We start from the raw sequence: 19,223 nt of genomic DNA on the forward strand, positions 1-19,223 counted from the left end.
AGAGATGTGCTTCTCTTTACAGTGTTCATAGCAAAACAACACTGCTGTCTTGTAGAACAGGAACCAATGTGCGATTGCGTAGAAATTGCTGAAATCAAAAGTGAAACTAGTCAATATTAATTGGGCTATGGGAGGAAAAAATGTAAATGGAAATTCTCATGAAATTAAGTGTTTTCAATTATTTTTTAGGCTCTAATATCTTGGCATGAAACTGGGCATAGCAACCAGGAGCAGGAAAAATAATATGGAACACAGCAACACTGTGTTCTTGGGTTTGATTTCCAGCTGTACCACAAACCTCTGGTTAAAACGTCATAGAAGTAGTTTATTCCCTTTGTTGCTCATTTTTCCATTTTGGAATCAAAGTACTTCCTTCACTATATTTTGTATATCTGGACTGTAAGTATATGGCTAAGAAGACTTCACAACAACCCCTGGGATGATTATCTAACATGCTGCTTGAGTCTCTAGATTCTATCATACAAGTGATACTACTGAAAATTCTGTTCTTTGCTTTTTAATGTCATCTTAACTTTATCTTGGTCAAGTGCCCCATCTTAAAGACCACAGACCTCCACAAACATGCTGAGCATCTCCCCCAAGAGTTGGGAGCACTCCTCACTTCCCAGGAAACACACAGTACCTTGTAAAATCAGTCACAGTATCCACAAGGTAAATAGAGATGCTTAAAAATGATAATAGCTACCTGTAAGGATTTAGTTCATTCATCCACAAGCATGCTCACCTAGGTATACCCCATATGTCAGACTAAAAACAGATCAGGCATTGTTCAAATGGAACTAAAAAATCTGTTTCAGTACTTGCTTCAGACAAATACCATGGTTCATAACAGCAAATGAAAAATACTTTTGTTTGCTTTTACTATCCAACAACTGGTAAAAAACCCCATTTCTGTAGCTCCAGACTGCCCAGATATAAGTAAGAGGACAGACACTAGCACAGGACCTCAGCTCATTCTCAGCACAGTAGCAGCATAAACAAACTCTACTTCACACCCTCCAAGTGGGTGGGAAGGCTGCCACTCTGAAACCTCACTGTGGGCTTTCAGTCCAAAACCAAAGGACATCAGCAAAAGCATTACACTCATATTCTTTAGACTTACACACCATGTGAAATAAAAGCTCTGTAGGTATGTATGTGTGTACCTATATTTAGGCATCTTGTAAGACTGAAGTAGGACACTACCAATTTAAACTCCACCAGAGTTTTTGGCCACACTTGCCATATCTGTTCTCATCTGCACAGGTGCAAAGCTTGGGTAATACCTGCCTGTCAGCAGGTTTTACTGCAGGCAGTAGCACTACCACAATTTTGATAGCTGACCCAACACAGAATCATGATACTACCCAGCACCATGAAAGTATACTAAGTATATAGGACAAAGATCAATTCTGATTTCAAGGGATCTTGGGTCTAATCCAGGATCTCCCTCTCATTTCTAGCCCTCCTCTTTCCAACTGCTCTGATTTTGCCAAGGGCCAGAACCATACTGCTCACCTGCACAGCACCTGCAGTTCACAGTGGTGGTAGAGCTAAAAATTCTCCTTTTTCTCACACTCCATTGGAAGTCAGGCTACCTAGCTCAACCCTCTCCCTTACCCATTCCCAGACTTCTCAGTCACAGGAGCTCAGGTCTGTTCTTCCTCTTTTACTGGGCAGGAGAAAAGGCAGCTGAGTGAATGTGGAAGCATGAGCTGCTTACAGCCCTCCCACTGCTCTGTGCTGAAATGCCATGCGCATACCACGGCTCGATTTTGCAGAGAACCAGGTTTCCCATACTTGGTTGAACAGAAGTCTAGTTTCACAAATACTATATGAGTATTAACAGCTAGTAAGCTTAAAACTCTGCACCTAGGAAATGTATCTGGGAAAACATAATCCAGGAGTGCAGGACAGGCTGTGATCTGCCTGGCTGAGCAGCTCAGGAGCCTTGGTGTCCTGGTGGACCATGAGCTCAATATGAATGAACAGTGTGCTGCTGTGGCAAGAAAAAAATAAAGCCAAAAGAATGCTGGGTTGCATCAGCAAGGACATCACCAGCAGAGATAAGTAATTATCATAATCAGTGCTTGTCAGGCTACACCTGGAATACTGTGCTCAGTTTTGGTCCCTGCTATACAATTGAGATGTGGACAGTCTGGAGGGGGTCAAGGGAAGGGCTACAAAGATGACCCAAGGCCTGGGAAGCCTTCCATATGGCTGTCTGATAAAACTGGGTTTGTTCTGACTTGAGAAGAGGCTTAGGGGAGACTCTATCACTGTGTTCCAGTATTTAAAGAGTGGAGTATTTAAAGATGGAGACACCCTTTTTACAGAGTCCCATGAATAATATGAGGGCTAGTGAGTACAGGTTACTCCTGGGGAAATTCCAGTTGGACACAAGAGGAAAATTTTTCACATTGAGAATAATCAGCCACTGGAATAATCTGCCCAGAGAAGTGGTAGATTCCCCAACACTGGACAGTTTTAAGATTTGGCTGGACAGGGTGCTGAGACATCTTGTCTAGACCATACTCTTGCCAAGAAAGGTTGGACCAGATGATCCCAGAGGTCCCTTTCAATCTGCTATTTTTTGAACCTATGAAATCACAGTATTGGCAACATGACAATATATTGCCCATGGCCCAGGATTTGTTTCAAATCTGTACTAGTGATCATAGAAGTCTTGACTGCTACACTATAATGACTCAAGTAACAGCTCATACCCATTACAACAATGAACTCTAGGCTACACTTCAGCCATAATGCTTGGTTTTGATGATAAGAATATGACTTAAAGATGAAAAATGAAGACCAGGCCATATGAAAGTAAATGTCAGGAATAACCTGAAAAAACCCTGAAAGATCTGGTCATAATATTGACTGCATTGTCAGTAAAGGCACTATCATAACTGAGTATTGGCAATACTTTATTTCTCCTGCATATCTACTGGATAGTCTACTGGATGGGAGGGAGGATGCAGAGAAATAGCACAAACATGAACATTGCTAGACCCTTGAACAAACCACTTTACTCAGGCAATGCATCCATGTAAGTCTGAATAGAGTGGCAGAGGAAAAGAGACATCTAAAGGCTCATCAGCAATTCCTATTCCAGCGTTCACACCTGCACAGCTTTGGCTGTAACTATTCTTAGAACCAAACACCTTCATTTTAAACCAAATAAAACCAACATATCAGGACAACAAAACTACCATCTTCTATTAAGAAGCAGGCATCAACTCACCCCTTGAAAAACATTACAGTGCACTTTCCATTTTACAAAAAACCAGCAGACTGTTGGAGCATGATTATTTTCTTCATTAGATTTTGGTATTACCAAATGTGAAACTCTCACTCACTGAGTTGTGTCATGCACTACATAAACTGCAAAAGTAGGTTATAACTATAAACCTAAAACTATAAAACTATTTTAGTTTATAAAACTAAACTATTATACTATTATATTATAAAACTAAACTACTGTACTATTACTAAATGATTTATTGTTCCCTCAAACTGCTGGCAAGACAATAGTTTGATTCTACTTACTGACCAGCCGATGACTAGCTATGACTTACCAAAACAAAAATCCTAGTCTGTGTATCTCCTGAGTTATGTAGGTGACTTCTGAATACAGGAACTTCTGAATACAACTTTTTGCTATAATAAACTACTCTGAAATCCCAGGTGCAGTCCAAGCAAGTATTCACACCCCTGGTGCCAATCCCATTGACTGCTGGAATGGCAACTTTTGGAGCAAAGATCCTCTTCTGGTTTTGCTACAGTGGTTGTCTTACAGTAAGTACTTCTATGCAGTTAACATAATACAGCTAAGGTTTTGCCCTAATTTGATGTTGTAGAAGTGCATTGCTTGCATACGCCATATAACAATTATAAAAATCTATAAAAATATATTAACAATTTCACAGCCTCCTCTATAAAAATCAGCTATTTGCATATTAACCAAGCATAAGCACTCTCTAGCTGCTGAGAACAGCTCTAAGGAATGAACAGAATGTCCAAGTCCTAGGTGGAGTGAAGCTATGGAATATATAGATTAGATTTCTTTCAAATTTATTTTATATGTTCTACAGCTGTCATCTCTGTGCTTTTTAATAGATCTTAATTTTCCACATCTTTGTCCCACACAACCATCTGATATTCAACTGAGGACAGAGAAGTCAGCATTAGGTAGCTTCCTAGGTTCAGCATTAGGTTTTAAAACACTATTCCCCTCCAAAACCTACAGTATTTATGCAGTCAGTGTTGAAAATAAATTATACTCTCTTTGTCCCAAACTGTTAAAAGTTACCTTTAAATGGAGGTCCAAGGTGTTCCATAGGTTTTACACTTTCAGATCAGAGAAGGGGAAAATCCCACTTTTGGCTAGTGAGTCTATTCTGGATATGCACAGATGGAGTGAAACTGTTTTGTGGTATAAGTGATAAGGAAAGTTAATCACTAGATAGAAATTGGTTGGAAAATAGATTTAAATGGTAGAGCAATATAACTTGCCTTATTTGGTTGCCACCGGCAATGCAACAAAAGTAGCACTCCTGAGATGCAGAGGAGATGTTTATAGCAGGGAAAAAAACACAGAGACAGACATGCTGAGGTCTCTTTATCTGATAACTTTGTGGTAATTGCCTTTCATGCCCTGTGGCATGTGGGATGCACTAATTTGGCATTCAGTGAGTGCAGCAAAGAAGAGTAATGCAAACAAAAAGGAGTCAAACTGTACCCTACTGCTTTACCTTACGAAATTACCACGGCACAGCAGTACTGGCATCATCACAAAGTCTAAGGCAGGCGCTTCTATGAGCCAACATCGTCCTCTTCCTAGAGTCCAGTTTCATTTTCATCAATGTACGTGACTGATTTCATCAGCTCTTTCTAAGCAGCTCTGCTGTGAGGTCTAGTTCTATTTTCTGGCTGAGATTTTGCCCTTGGTTTGAACCCCAACTGAGTGGTTATAGGGATTTCTTCCTCTTTTCCAACTCTCCACTGATGTCTCCTATACATAAGGTAGCAAATTTTCAAAAACTGTTTCTACCAGAATCAACAGGAATTTTGCCTCTGATTTTAATGGGTTTTGAACTTGTCTCTGTTGCTCTTTCCTCTCTCTCCACCAACTACTGCATAGAAGCAAAGTCATCAGTATTGCTGAGCATAGCTCAGTTCCCAGGCACCTTCTTCTGCCAAACAGGTTTTTTTAATATTCTAATTTACATTTGGGGGTTTTCTCCTGTACTTTTTATACTGACAGTGTCTCACCTCTTAAAAACCACATACAGCTGTGAGTATATGTGTTCCCTCTTTCTCATAATAGCTGACCCCAGAGACAGCAAGCCTTTATTACTAACTGCAAAGAAGAATGCACAACACCACGCTCTACCTGACACAGCTGCAGCTCCTCCACATCTGCTTTACAGTCACTCATTCAGCATCCAGACTCATCACTTCACACAGTTTAATTGTGGAAGAGTAGCAAGGATAAGAAGAATGAAAGAATAGCATATGTACACATACAGTCAGACAGAAATACACAAATGTGGCATATGCTCCCTATTTTTTATTATTTTTTGTTCATAATCTGGTCATACTCCTCGTCACCAGCCCTACCAAGAAAAATCTTATCTTATACTTACTGTTTCACACACACAGTGGTCTCTTTCACAAAGATTAGGCTGCAGAGGCCAGTGAGACTTTGTATTAGTAATGCACTGAGGAAAAAGTAAGTAATACATTGATTCTTTACATCCTTGTAAATTTTCTAATAGAAGCCAGGATTCAACCCTACAGAAGGTAAATTCAGCTCCCCCTGCATTCAATACAAATTGTTCACATTTTTGTAAGGGATGAGTTGCATGCAGAGGGTTTGGTGGTTATGGTTACAGCAAATCAAGTAAGATGCAACAGATGCAATGAGAAATGGTTGGAAAGCAGCAAAGATAAAGTCCAAGGTCTAAATGCCAGGTTTCATGTATGCCAGCTGCTCTGCAGCTCGGGAGAGGCAGGCAAACAAACACTTACCAGGTTTAATTTCCAGCAGCTTCAGCCTGGAATCCTCAGGGGGATGCAAACGCCTCTTTTTGCGCCAGCAACGCGCTGGGTATGTGTACAGCTGACCTGGGGCCAGGCCTGAAGATTAAAGGCAAAAAATTAATCACATTTCAGTTTGTAAACCACAAGCACTGTCTCTAGCATCTTTGTTCTTGCCCTTCCAGCATCTCCTTGTTGGAGGGTTCAATCCTGAAAATCATGAGGCAGAGCTACACACTCAAGGCATCCAGTGCTCCTGAGGCTCTTCAGCACCTCTTGGGATCAGGCCTATAGAGAACCTAGGTCTTACTTAGACACTTCACTCAGTTCACTGAAACCAGAGCTGCACATAAATAATTTGTGATTTCTTCAGGGTAAATAGAATTTCAGACTCTCCTGGGTCACAGGGTGATGCCTCCTCCACAGGCAGAGAAAGCCCCTTGAGAGAGAAGAGATGAAGTTCTGACTTCAATTTTGAGGCCCTGATGCACAGGGCAGGTCAGGAAATTTGTGTCTTCCAAACAGGAGTAAACCAAGATCCAAGAGGTCTGATTCCATATTTTTGCTTGCATTCTGGACTTTTGTTTGAATACTAATTCTTTATTTTGACTCTTACTTCCTCATGCCAATATTCTGAATGAGGGAGGAGATACACCAATAATGTTTCTATCACTGCATGTTCCCTTAAATCACATTTGGCATCACTGGGTTTCGAGCTGCCTGGCTTTCCTTACAGACACCCTTCAGCCAATGTTTGAGCCATACTTTTCTCTCTTGCATTCAGGACACAGCAGGGCTTTGTGAATGCATTGCTGCTAGGGGCACAGAAGCACACTGACAAGTGCTTCAAAGTATCCTCAACTGCCCCAGATAGTCATGACACACACAAATACCCAGCAAGAAAAGTTGGAAGAATTTAATTCTCTCCTCTGCTTTTCCTGCCCTCTCTGTCCACCAGTTCTGGTTTGGCTCCTCTGCCCTTCTGCTGATCCTGTTGTCTTGAAGGGGCTACAAAGCATGACTTCAATTCCAGACTCATTGTCCTCAAAAACCAGGTAAGACCACATAAGAGAGAGAACAGGAGTGGTGTTGCTATATCTGAAACTGTACTGACAGTGAACAGCTGGACAGCATCAAGGGGGTGCCAGTAAAGCAGAACAGCTCAAGGGCAGGAGGATGGCCCAAGAGTTCTCTCCTCTCTTCTGAAGCAGCCAGGAGAGAATATCAGCTTGGGAACAAAAGCAATTCACCATACCAAATGAGGATAATGAAAAAAAAAACAATATCCTCTTACATGGGGGTGGGGAGGAAGACACATTAACATAATTCACCTTGAGGGAATGTGCTAATCAAATTCTGCAGGTGAGATCTAAGTTCCTGGTTTTAAATATTTCAACTGTTGGGAATGTCAGTTCAGACCCCAGACTTCCACCAACTTCCAAGGCCTTGGAGCATCTATGGCATCCTGCCTGAGTATGGCCAAGTGCTGAGTATCTGCAGAGATTCTGGCTGTTTCAGGGCACAGAATGCTATTCGACTTGGACTTCTCACGCCCTTCTTTCATTGATGGCCAGAAAGCTGGACATTGTGCACATCCCAAGAAGGACACATTTCAGAAGAGGTTGCCTAAGACCAGTTTGGAAATAAAAATGGGAATAACTAGCACTTATACAGTGTTTGGACACCCTTCTTCATGCCACTTTGCAAACATTAACCACTACAAACAATTGCAATAATGATGAGGTGGACTGTGCCTGGCTCTGATGTGAGTAATTAAAGAGGTGGAGGCAAGAAGCCCCACCCTTTCTCAGCAGGTCCTGTGCATGGACTTGAAGACAACACTGAAATGGCAATTGCCAGATCAAAGCAGTAGGACAGAGAATCAGCCCTCCATTGCACGGGCCTCCACAGAGGAGCCATTTGAAGGAATAAGTACCACAGCTTTTGTCCCAGACAGGGAGAGCAAAGATCCTCTTTGCTTTTGGGGGAATAGTTGCTAATGTGAGGGCTCCTATACAAAAGAGCAGTTCTGGATTCAGCCAGGACAGCAAAAGCCAAATATACATGCTGAAAGCCCAACTATAAACTTGAAAGGAGCCTTGGGAGAGCCTCTTCCTTAGAGGGTGACAGGTAGATCAATTAGAAACAGATGATCCAACATCCACCTCTGCAACCCTTCAGGTAAGCTCTCTGTTGCTACTCTTAGTACACCTGTTCATTAGTATACTGCCATCCAATGAACTTAAAACACATACCAGATTTTCACTTCATTCAACCCACCAATGCTACCTGCATTTCTGTACCCTGTTCCTCATCTGTCTCTGTGCTGGCTCACATGAAGTGTAGATCTTGCACAAAGGAGAGGCAACAAGGAAAGGGTCAGTTCTGAATGTCCTGAATGTAGCTCCTTCAAGGCAATCTTGCAATGAATATGGGAATAGTGCATATTACCATCTTCAGCCATATGTGGGTTGTCTCTCTCTCTCTCTGGTACCTTATAGGGCAACCAGAGAAGGTTCCAACCATTTGCTTACAGAGGAAATAGCAGAACCTGCAGTGAGTTATGTTGTTTATCTCATTAGTGTAGGAAAACCATAACTCAAAGCTCCTGTGAAAGGCCAGGGGAGGAGGGGAAAAGGAGGGAGTTATGTGCAGTATTGTGTGAAATTAACCCTGAACTGTTTATCATGAGATGCAGATTTCTGACTCCTTTAACAAAGAGGACAGCAAGAACTCAGGTTAATATGCTGAGTTCCTGACTCGTCTCTGTTTTTCAAGTCTGTGTAAGTGAAAAGAGGTCCTGGAGCTTTGCCATTTGTCTTTATCTAGTTTTTCAGGTTAGGGATAGTAAATGGTAGTGAGCACAGCACACAAGACAGATACTGGGATGGCTGGCAGAGAATTTTCAGAGCCCTTTAGTATGGGCACAAGCACATTGTGTACCGACCAAAACCAGGCATGCTAAAACTGTAGAGGGATACCTTGGCTCACCATAATACTACAAGAAATAGATTACACAAAGACACTCAGGGGAGCACGAAATGGGCTAATAAAAATCAAGAAAGAGAAAAGCAAATATGGGGGAGGAGGGCTGGTTCATTTCAAACTGATTATTCTAATTCAAAACAACAAAGTCATTAGATTTGGTGGCCAATGCAGATGCAGGAGGCTTCTTTCACTTGAATTCTTCACTCTGTGAAGAAGGTCCCACCACTGGTCTCCAGTGCAGACATGCAGGAGAAATGGCCCCATCCCCTTCTGCAGGGCAAGCTGCCAAGCAGTTCACTATCAGAAGTGAGGAAGGAAAGATTTGCAGAATGAATTTGCTCAAAGTAGTCCACAAAGCTTGTGGCTGAGAAAGGCAAAGAATGAAGACATCTTGGTTCCTAGTGTGATGCTGTAACAGTTATAAGGATTCCTTCTGCATGTGTTCAGATACCAATGAGACCCACACAAGACTATCTATGTCTGTCTTTGTGGAAGATGCTGTTGACAAAACATTACTTATGGACACAGTGGATGTGTGTGTGTATATCTATCTATCTTCTGACTGTGTTCAGAAGGATAAATATAGCAGCACCTTACTCATAACAAGGGGAAGGGAAGGGAAGGGAAGGGAAGGGAAGGGAAGGGAAGGGAAGGGAAGGGAAGGGAAGGGAAGGGAAGGGAAGGGAAGGGAAGGGAAGGGAAGGGAAGGGAAGGGAAGGGAAGGGAAGGGAAGGGAAGGGAAGGGAAGGGAAGGGAAGGGAAGGGAAGGGAAGGGAAGGGAAGGGAAGGGAAGGGAAGGGAAGAAATTTATACAAAGCATAACCTCTTAGGATTAGAGACTTTTCAGCTGAAACAAAAAACTCAACTGTGGTTATGAAGCAACCCTATCAAAGAAGGGCTAGTCCAGAAGTTTAGAAAACTCCCATATTGTGAACTCTGTTCAGCAGTCCTGAATTACCCCAGCAGGTTTTGTAGCTGAAATATTCTTCAGGTATTTTAAACACTGTAAAAAGACCTGTTGTCTCCTGCACCAGAAGTGGAAGCATTTTATTATATAAACAGTTTTCTGGTCATACTGCAAGACAACACTAAATCTACTTTTGATATTTTAGTAATAGGAGGAGCACAAAGACCCTTCCTTTAGTATATCCTAGAAGGAGGAGGAGGAGGAAAGTTTCAGCTAAGACTCAGCTGGGCACTTTTCAGAAGCAGCAATTGTTTTCTTACCCCCAGGAGGGTAAAGGAATATCCTATGTGTTCCTCCCACTTCATCTCCTGTAAACCAGACAGTGGAGGAGATTAGAGCATGCTTCACCTTCCTATAATTTCAGATCTAGAAGTTGAGGGGGTGGAGGGTGAAGGTGGGAGGGTATCAATATTGTTTAGAGAACTGGCACGTATTTATGCACATGTGTGCATGTCATACTTCCAGTGCCCACATGTACCCCAGGTCCCTTTCTGCCTGGATTCTCTGGGCTGCATTAAAGGAGGGGGGAAAAAAAAAAAAGGTAGAAATACATTTTGGTGCTGTTAAAAGTCCATTCCCTGAGCTAATTATTGGTCAGATACTGGGCTACAACATAGCCAAATTTCCCTTGGGGTTCAGAAGGACTTCTGTCTGAGCAACATCTCCAGTCTTTGGTGACTGGTGACTGTCCTTTGCCTTTCAAAAATGGATTTCAGATGGATTTAGTCTAACAAAGGAACAACTGACCAAAGTCTACAAAAATAACAGTGCTCTTTTCCCTTGAGCTTCACTGAGCTGTGGAACAGGCATTTGCCAAAGCTCCTTAAGGAAATGTACAGCTTCTTTCTGTACCCAAGGGAACCACAGCTCCAGAACTGATATCCAAGTTAACCTATCCAAAGCAGAACCAGGATTTATAGGTATATTTCTAATCATTAGAACAACATTCATGAACAACATTAATGGACTCTCCTATATTTTGCTTCAGTATTATATCCTTCCTAATACAGTTCCTTATTTTCAGCATTCATCTGAGAAACTCCCACCTCCACCTTGGAGGTAATTCCAGTGCAGCTTAGAGCAGAGTATTGAGTCTTCTGCTACAGACTGGGATTGATAGCATGAAAAGAGCTACAATGATGCAGCCTTAGAAACTACCATGTCAGGCACTTCTTTGCATAGAGAGAGAGTAATTAGCATGAGCTCTCTGCAGTTAGCAAAGGAAATTCCCTGCAGGCACAGAGGTTTAGGCAGTTTCTCTTCTGTGTGGCCTGTAGCAGGTTTGAGCTCCTATTAATTAAACCCCATGAGGGCTCAGTGGCCAGCCCTCCATACATATAGGTGCATACACAGACACAGCAATACCAACCTGGTCCCCTGTGCCTCTTCTCCATCCAGATGTAGCAGTTGTTCTGAGCTACCCCAGTCTGCGAATCCAGGAAGGGAAGGCGGACGCTGCGCTCGGCACAGAGCCGCGAGTTGTAGCTGCGACAGTGCTCAATTGCTTCTTTGTAGAACTGGTCCCCGAGGCTGCCAAAAGAGACAGGGCACACACTGAGAATGATTGCGCTGCCCCCTCCAACAAGAGTAGGAAAGGGGGACGTGAGGTTGGTTCAAAAATGGACAAACAGAAAAACTTTGCCGGGACAGATGCAAATGTTGGTGACACGAGACACTGATGAAGCAGATCATGCAGAAAGTGATGTCAAATTCATCAAAAGATCAGGCTGTCAGGAACCAGACACAGATCTTTTCAGTAGCAGCGTGGCTACTGAATGAGCAAATGATGCAATCACACTGCCCCATGACCTTGGGTCAGGCCCATGTACACCACAGTGAACTCATTTGATTGTTTCTCTTCCCCTGTAGTTTGTCCAGCCAATTCAGCAAACCAGTCATTTCAATCCCATGCTACAGCAGCTACTGCAGTATGTTTTAGGCAACCAGAAAGCCAGCCAAGTTTAGAAGAACTTCGCTCCAGCACTTCTGGTGCCAAAGAGCCCATAAGAGCAAAGACCATAGCTCTCTTATTGTGCACTTCTGAGACATGAAAACACACCCGTTAATAACTAGAGCCATATCTGCGATGGTCAGACTAGATGTTTTGTCATAAGCCTTCCAGAGTTTTCCACACTGAAGCCTGAGGTACCAGGAGCAGCAGCTACAGCAGCGACCAGTCAGATCCAGCATGGCAAATGCTGCTTTTCTCTGGAGCCCAGTGGGAATAACAGTTCTAAAGACAATGCCACTTACTTCATAAATAACTGTTTGTTAAAAAATTCTGTAGAATTTTCATCTTCCCTTGAGATAGGTTTAAAAACTCTGCCTGCTGGAGATTACCAAAATCCTCCCTCCAAATTTTTCTAAACAGGAAAAAGCTTCAAAGTAAAGCTACCCTGAGGACACAAAGCAGCTGTCATGCTGGAGCATTGCAAAGCAGGTGGGCCACACTGCTGAACCTCATTCTTGATCTATTGTCAAGGTGAAATTCACTCGTGACACGAATAGCTAGAAAAGCTACCTGTTAGGGGTAAGTTCATTAGAAAACAGGAGCAGAGTGATAGATGGCATAACTTGCTCTGACTCTGATATTCATTAGTGTGCAAAAAGAATATAGCACAGACAGCAAGTGAGCCAAAGGGATGCATGCACAGAGATAAAAGGAGCTCCCTTTGCTGTTCCATTAGTTGTTTTCCCCACTATCCTCTTCCATAGGCACAACTGGCCTTTTAAAATTTTGCACACCTCTGAATGTCAAATCAGTGGAAATTGCTGTGTTTTACCATCTGTATCTTTTTTGTGTTTCACATATTTTAAATGGCTTCTCAGTTGTATCTTATGATCTACATGGAAGTCAAACTCTTTTCATCTTGGCTATACTGGACCAATATCCTATCGCTGACAGGGGCCATAAGCAGAGGCTTAGGGAAGAACAAAAATGCAGCAAATACCAAGGGAGACACTTCAAGTTCCCCCTACTCAATTCTGATGATCAGAACTCAAGTCTCAGGTTATCCAGTGATGGGGAGGTCAGAACATCCTTAGCCTACAGAGACTTCCTAAGGGTTTTTCAGAGGTTTTGTGCAGCAGTGAACGTCTGTGTGAACACTGTGCCTCTCAGACCTGTCCTCCCCTGCTGACCACCAGCTCCTGGGCAGCTGCCAGTGCAGGGATATGTAGAGGGCAGCTGAAGGAGAGAGCTCCCTGGAGTGTGCAAGTGAGCAGAGGGTACAGCATGGGCAGAGCGCATACAGCAGGATCCCTCTGGACACTGAATCCCCTGCAATGACCTCAAATGCCCTTTTCCAGAAAAAGGCAGGGGGGGAAGGTAAGGGGAGCAGGGGAGAAAGAAAAGATAAGCTGCTCTACTATACAAAGAATGTGACTAGGAAGAAATAAAATCTTATTAAAAGCTGTAATTAAAGTTGTACACTTGTGTAATCAAAGTCAGTAACAAGGGGACCCCAGTTGATCAAAGATTAACAGCTCTTTCCACAAACACTTGAGCTTCCTCAGAGCTATGTCAGATTCCTTCTATATTAAACCAGGGATGTTCTCTAACTCTAAGGAGTTTACTGGAAAGAAAAGCATAGCTGTGTGACAAAAAACTGCCACCACTGCATAAGTCTTCCTTACGCCAAAAATCACTTCAGTCATTAGAATATGCACACCACAAAGCATCCATATTAACAAAAACAATACATCTCAGCAACCCATATGTAGGATCTGACTGGAGATTGCTTCAGTTTCTACCTTGCTCTAAGACTGAAAATAACTATAAGTCTTCAAATGTAAAATATTTGGCTTTAAATCACACTATCAAGTAGAGTAAATTTCAGATTTTTCTAAGAGGGAGAAAGGGCATTTGAGATCCTGATGGCAGAGAAGCAACCAAGCTAATGGGTCAAATTCATTCAACAAAATCTTGCAGTCTAGCTGTTTCATTACATTTATTTTAAAGATTTTAAATATGCATTTTTTGCCTTAAAGAAAAGTAACAATTTAGAAGTATTCAGTCATGTCCATATTTTAAGAATGCTTGCCTTGGCTCCACTACCGCAAGCATGATCAAAAAATGCAGGTCTCTAAATATTCACTGGAAAGATATTCAGATATTGAGACCTTGAGGAATTACCCTGGCCTTAATTATAAATGGAATTTATATAAATTATTTTGACAAATAATCAAATATAGGAAAGTAAAGGAATGGTATTTCCTTATGACACTCATATGTCAGAGGTAAACAGCCTCCCTGAAATTACTTTTGGGTGCCTAGTTGTTTTGTTTTACCCTTAGTCTTTATTGGAGGTATTCTGACTAATTCCAAACTACAGTTAGTTTTTTTTAAAAGAACTTCAAACTTAGCGATATTTTTCCTTTTTTTGTCCTACATATCTAAACACAGTATGTTTTATCTTATGCAGGAAAAACCAGAAAGTGTATTAAAATCAGGGCAAAAAGGGCAAAAAACCGGTCCTATTGTGTTCCTTGTTGCAGAGTCAGGGAGGTGGGACAAATCCCAAGCCCCCTCCCAGGAGGTTTACAATGGAGCTGGAGAACAGACAAGGGTGGGAATAAGACTGGAAAGCACATGAGCTCCAATGAAACTCAAACAGATCCGTTGAGTTTGAGCAAGTGAGATACAAGAAGAGAAAAAAAACAATATTATAAAGTGTATCATATGTCAGAAAAAGAGATTAATTATCTGTTACATGCTTCAGAGTTTTCCCAAACTGTGTTGCTATGGAAGACTTCCATTTCAACTCCTGAAAAAGTATCTGTAAAAACTATGGGGAATTTCCTCATTATTTTTATGAAAAGTATGTATGAGTCAGTGCTGTGCTGTGACTGACTGCAAGGGTCAATTCTTCCCTTTGGACAGGGGAGTTAGAGGTCACACAGAGTTGTCTAGATTGATATTAATGATACAAAATCATCAGCATATGTGCAGATTTTAAAGATGCTAGGAAAAAGCAAGGAGCAGACATTAACAACTGCTGGACAAGGAAGGCAAATCATACTGAAGGCAGCACAACTGGAAATACAGAATACAGTTGTCAGCACACTGTAAAAAACACACAGCCCTTCAGTACAGAGCCCCAGGTGAAACCCCAGATGTTTGGGACAGGCGTGCCAGCGACACTGCTGGCATACACACAGGCTTTGCACTTACATACCAAGCCATGAACACTAAAATAACCCAGTTCTGGCTGACTGATAAAAGCTCCTGGACTTGGAAAAGAACAAGCTATGCTATTGCATACTCCTGCAAAGCTGCATAGGAGGGGTAAATGTTTAGTAGAGGTTAGGGGCTCTTTATTGGTGAAAAAATGTGGGACTGAAACTAAGCAGCAGGCTGGGAGCACTGGAAGCTCGGTGTGAACGGGGAGGTGAGCACTCTGAAAGCACCAGCAGCTCTGTGGGTGCTGGGACAGCCACGAGAGTCTGGTGCAATTCTGTGCAGCCTTGCAGGTAGTCACTGCCATGACAGCAAGCACCAACATGGAAGATCACACTCTGAGACTTCCCTGAGGTCAATTTTCTTTTAAGCGTTAAGAAACTGAGGTTTTCTATCATGGAATCAGGTCAGCTAATAACAATGCCAAGGAGGAACAATTTTTCCCTTCCCACAATCTTTGCCTGCTAACTCTAACTACACCATAGGGTTTCTGAGCAGACTCCAAATTACTACTTCTCTGTGTAGTACCTAGTGCCATGACTCTGCTGTCCAGGCATGCATTCAATGAGAGGGAAAAAAAAACAAACCAAACCAAACCAAATCAAACCAAAAAAAAAAAAAAAAAAAAAAAAAAAAAAAAAAAAAAAAAAAAAAAAAAACCACCAAAAAAAAAGACACAAAAAACACCACCACCACAAGAACTTGCCTGTCTTATAAGCCCATATATTAGCAACAAGGACCAGGAACCTGACTTCACTCCAGATGTTCAAGATGTTTCTGTGCTGACAAGGGATCCTGATGGGCCCTGAAAGCAGCAGAGCAGCTCTCCACCACTACTTTGCAGTCCATCCTGCAAAGTCACATATTTTTGAGTGCACTTACACCTTTTACAACAGCTACAAAATAGGCAGAATCCAGAGTGCCCCTCCTGCAGTGCCTAACACAATTCAGGTTAGTCCCAGAGAAGGTGAGCACTTGCTGAAGATCTATAACCAGCCATGCTCAACAATGATTACAGGTCCACGTTACCCCGGGAAAACGTGTATAATGAAGAACCAGTGCTCCTCAAGTGCAGTTCTTAAATTTCCACCAGACACCTCTGAGTATGAATCCAGATTGTTTCCAGTTCTTGAGGCCAGGCCCCATTCTAGTCATTTCCCTCTAAAGCCATGCTCACTACATGACTAGGCAAGTAAAAACCTGATAGCACAGGAAGAAATGACTAGTCATGTAACAGAAAGCAACTGACTTTTTCTTCTACAGTGTGCAGTGGTCCTCAGCCACAATCAAAAATGTGGGCCTTGCTTTCCTTAAGACCGTGGACTTTTTGTTTACTATACATTTAGTCTCTAGTCTTACATTTTAGATCATTTGAGACTGTGAGGAACAGCAAGGACAACCAAAAAAAGACCTTTTAAATCAGAACTTGCATGTCAGCAGCATTGCCATCCAGTTTCAAACTGGGTGAGATCTAAGAAGTGGTATGAGAGCAGTGGTGCAATGCAGCTTCAGAAGATACTCTCCTTTTGGAGACACTCATGAATGAGTCTGGAAATAAAGCACCAGCGAGGTTTTAGGCCTTCTCACAAAGTTGAACAGAGGCTAAGAAATCATGCAGGCACCACCTGAGTTATTAGTTGCCTGCAACACTGCAGACCATCTTGGACAGCTATGTATCTTGGCAAGTGTTGAGAGAATTGCATTGAGCTGGCTGTACTATTCCTTTCCAGCAGGTCCCACAAGGCCCCTGACAGGCAGCTGCTCCTTCTCTCTATGACCTGTGACACAAAGAATGCCACAGGGCTCAATTCTTCAGCCACTTCTGTTTAATATCTGTGCAAAACCTTCAGGGAATATGATGAAGTATCTAGGCAGCAATGCCAGCCATGACATTGATGACATGCAGTTTATGTATCTTTTCCCCCTCATGCTGGCAGCACTCTCCCAAACCTCACAGTGTTGAAAGCAAGGGCAGCATAGCTGGCAGAGGCTGAAGTCAGAAGAGATCAGAATGAGGCTGATTGGAAGTGGGAAGCATTACAAACTCTGCACTAACACTATTAATGTGGACAATCTTACAGACACAATCACCAAAAGGGCCTTCCTCTCCAGTCAGCATAATTCTCTTCTCAAGCTGTGGCCTGGCCATGCTTGTGTGTATTTCTCCCATCTGGACTGGCCTACTCTGACTCTCTACCTCAGGCCAGATAAGCAACAAAGACAGAGCTAGTTGCAAAACTGTGGTACCTCCCCTGTCACAAAGCAAGCCAAAGAAGTCCATAGTCCCCTGGCTGTCCTTATGCCCTTTCCTCACAGACTCTCCAACACCACTGATTTTCATGAAGAGCACAGTGGACTAAGTTCAAGCTGCTTGAATGTCTGCTTCTCCTTTCTATACCCAGATGCAACTGGAAACCTGTGCTTAATAGAGCCCAGCATCACCAGGCTCCTCACTTAGTAGAGTCCAGCATCACTGCATACCATCAGCTCCAGAGCATATTCCCAGAAGAGATAAAGCATTCTGCTTCACTCATCCTCACATTACGTTGCAAGATGCTAACATAACATTCATCAGAAGATCCAAGCAAAAGAAAGTATGACACATTCAAGAGTGTCAGACAATTATTGAGCATTAAACAATAAAGGGTTGTCTAGGCTCCTCCTTAGGCTGCACTCTCTGGAATTTCTAGTTTATAGGAAGTGCTTAATTGTTACAAGCATGCACCCTTTGCAACTGCATCAAGGTAGGACATGGAGATTCAAGAGGAATAGAGAACAGCTTTTCTGGCCATAGATGAAGCCTAACAGACTGCTCAAAATCCTACCACAAACTCTGATGACAAGCCAGAAAGTATAGGAATGTGCAGATTCAGTTTTCTCATAGTGGTCCATTGCATCTGTCCCTGCACAACATTTTCTAATGATGTAAGGGGTGTGAACATGAGCAAAGGCAAAACAGGATTTCCAGATGTGCTCCAGAATGACTCAAACTTTCTGGGCTCTCAGTTTTTTAACATAAACTTGGCAGCTTTCTAAACACATATCTACACTCTCCAAGAGCCAGAGTCATTGAGACAGCTATTTCATTTCTATACATAATTTCACCTGATGGACAACAGGAAGACTGTATAACTTTCCCCAGCCTGGGAAACAATGTCAGAGAAAAAATGGCTAGCAGGACTCGTTTGGTAGGCGGTAGACTACACAAATCAGACCACTAAACAGTATACAAAGCAGACAGTGTTGCTGGAGCAGCAATGATCCAAGGGTAAACAAAAGACTTTCAGGAGAGTTAACGCCTTTCATTGGAAGAATTCATGCAGACAGGTCAAAATAGACACGCTTCTAGCACTTGTTCACTGCTCTGTGGCAGGTGCAGAGACTGTATGTGGTTCAAGGGATTAGGAGCCATCAGAGAGCTGATGACAAGCTCCTGAGTCAGCACTGGCACAGACCAGACATTACAGCAATCAAGAAGATGCCCTGAGCTACAAGTCTAGGTTGAATCCCAAATCAGTGTAAAAGCAATGTGAGGTTTTTAAGCACCCTCCTTCAAGCACTCAGCATTAGCATTCTATGTAGAAGAGCAAAGAAATCCCCTTTTGCAGGTATTTACTAGAAGACTTCCCCTGATGGGTTGGAAATCCCTTTTGGCCACTTGTGGCCGGAATCAACAGGGTACTCACTGCCTGAATCATGGTGTGATGCTGATTCGTAACAGAGAGCGCAGCCTCGTAGACTGAGCTACATTCACTGCTCTGGAAACAGGCTTAGGCTGTAACTTAATCCACTGTGAAACTACAGGTATCATCTCATGCAAAAAGTCTGTCTTTGAAGAAAAATGACAAAAGGTAGGCTTAACTTACAATTTGAGGAAAATTGATCTGATTAGCCCCATCCTCACATGTATTGTAGAAGTATGAGAGCTCTGCTGGCATTTCCATTTAAAGAAAAGAAACCGCAGCACAAGTTAATACTGCCAAGAAGAGTGTGGTACATGATGGTATCTTGCTGACAAAACTCTGGCTTTCAGGGTAAAGAGCT

At 42.5% G+C, this 19,223-nt stretch overlaps 1 protein-coding gene across 6 annotated transcripts in view; it reads right to left on the reverse strand.

The window, feature by feature from the left end:
• DPF3 (double PHD fingers 3) overlaps window positions 1-19,223 on the reverse strand; it is a 154,613-nt gene that overhangs the window by 76,445 nt on the left and 58,945 nt on the right. For all 6 annotated transcript variants that reach the window (XM_053980881.1, XM_053980878.1, XM_053980880.1 and 3 more), the window contains exons 2-3: window positions 11,370-11,530; window positions 6,037-6,144 (exon numbers count right to left, since the gene is read on the reverse strand). In XM_053980881.1, the coding sequence (XP_053836856.1) occupies window positions 6,037-6,144; window positions 11,370-11,530 (269 nt within the window). The remainder of the gene's footprint in view (window positions 1-6,036; window positions 6,145-11,369; window positions 11,531-19,223) is intronic.

The sequence above is a fragment of the Vidua macroura genome, chromosome 6 (assembly GCF_024509145.1).
Source record: "Vidua macroura isolate BioBank_ID:100142 chromosome 6, ASM2450914v1, whole genome shotgun sequence".
NCBI classification, from domain to species: domain Eukaryota; kingdom Metazoa; phylum Chordata; class Aves; order Passeriformes; family Viduidae; genus Vidua; species Vidua macroura.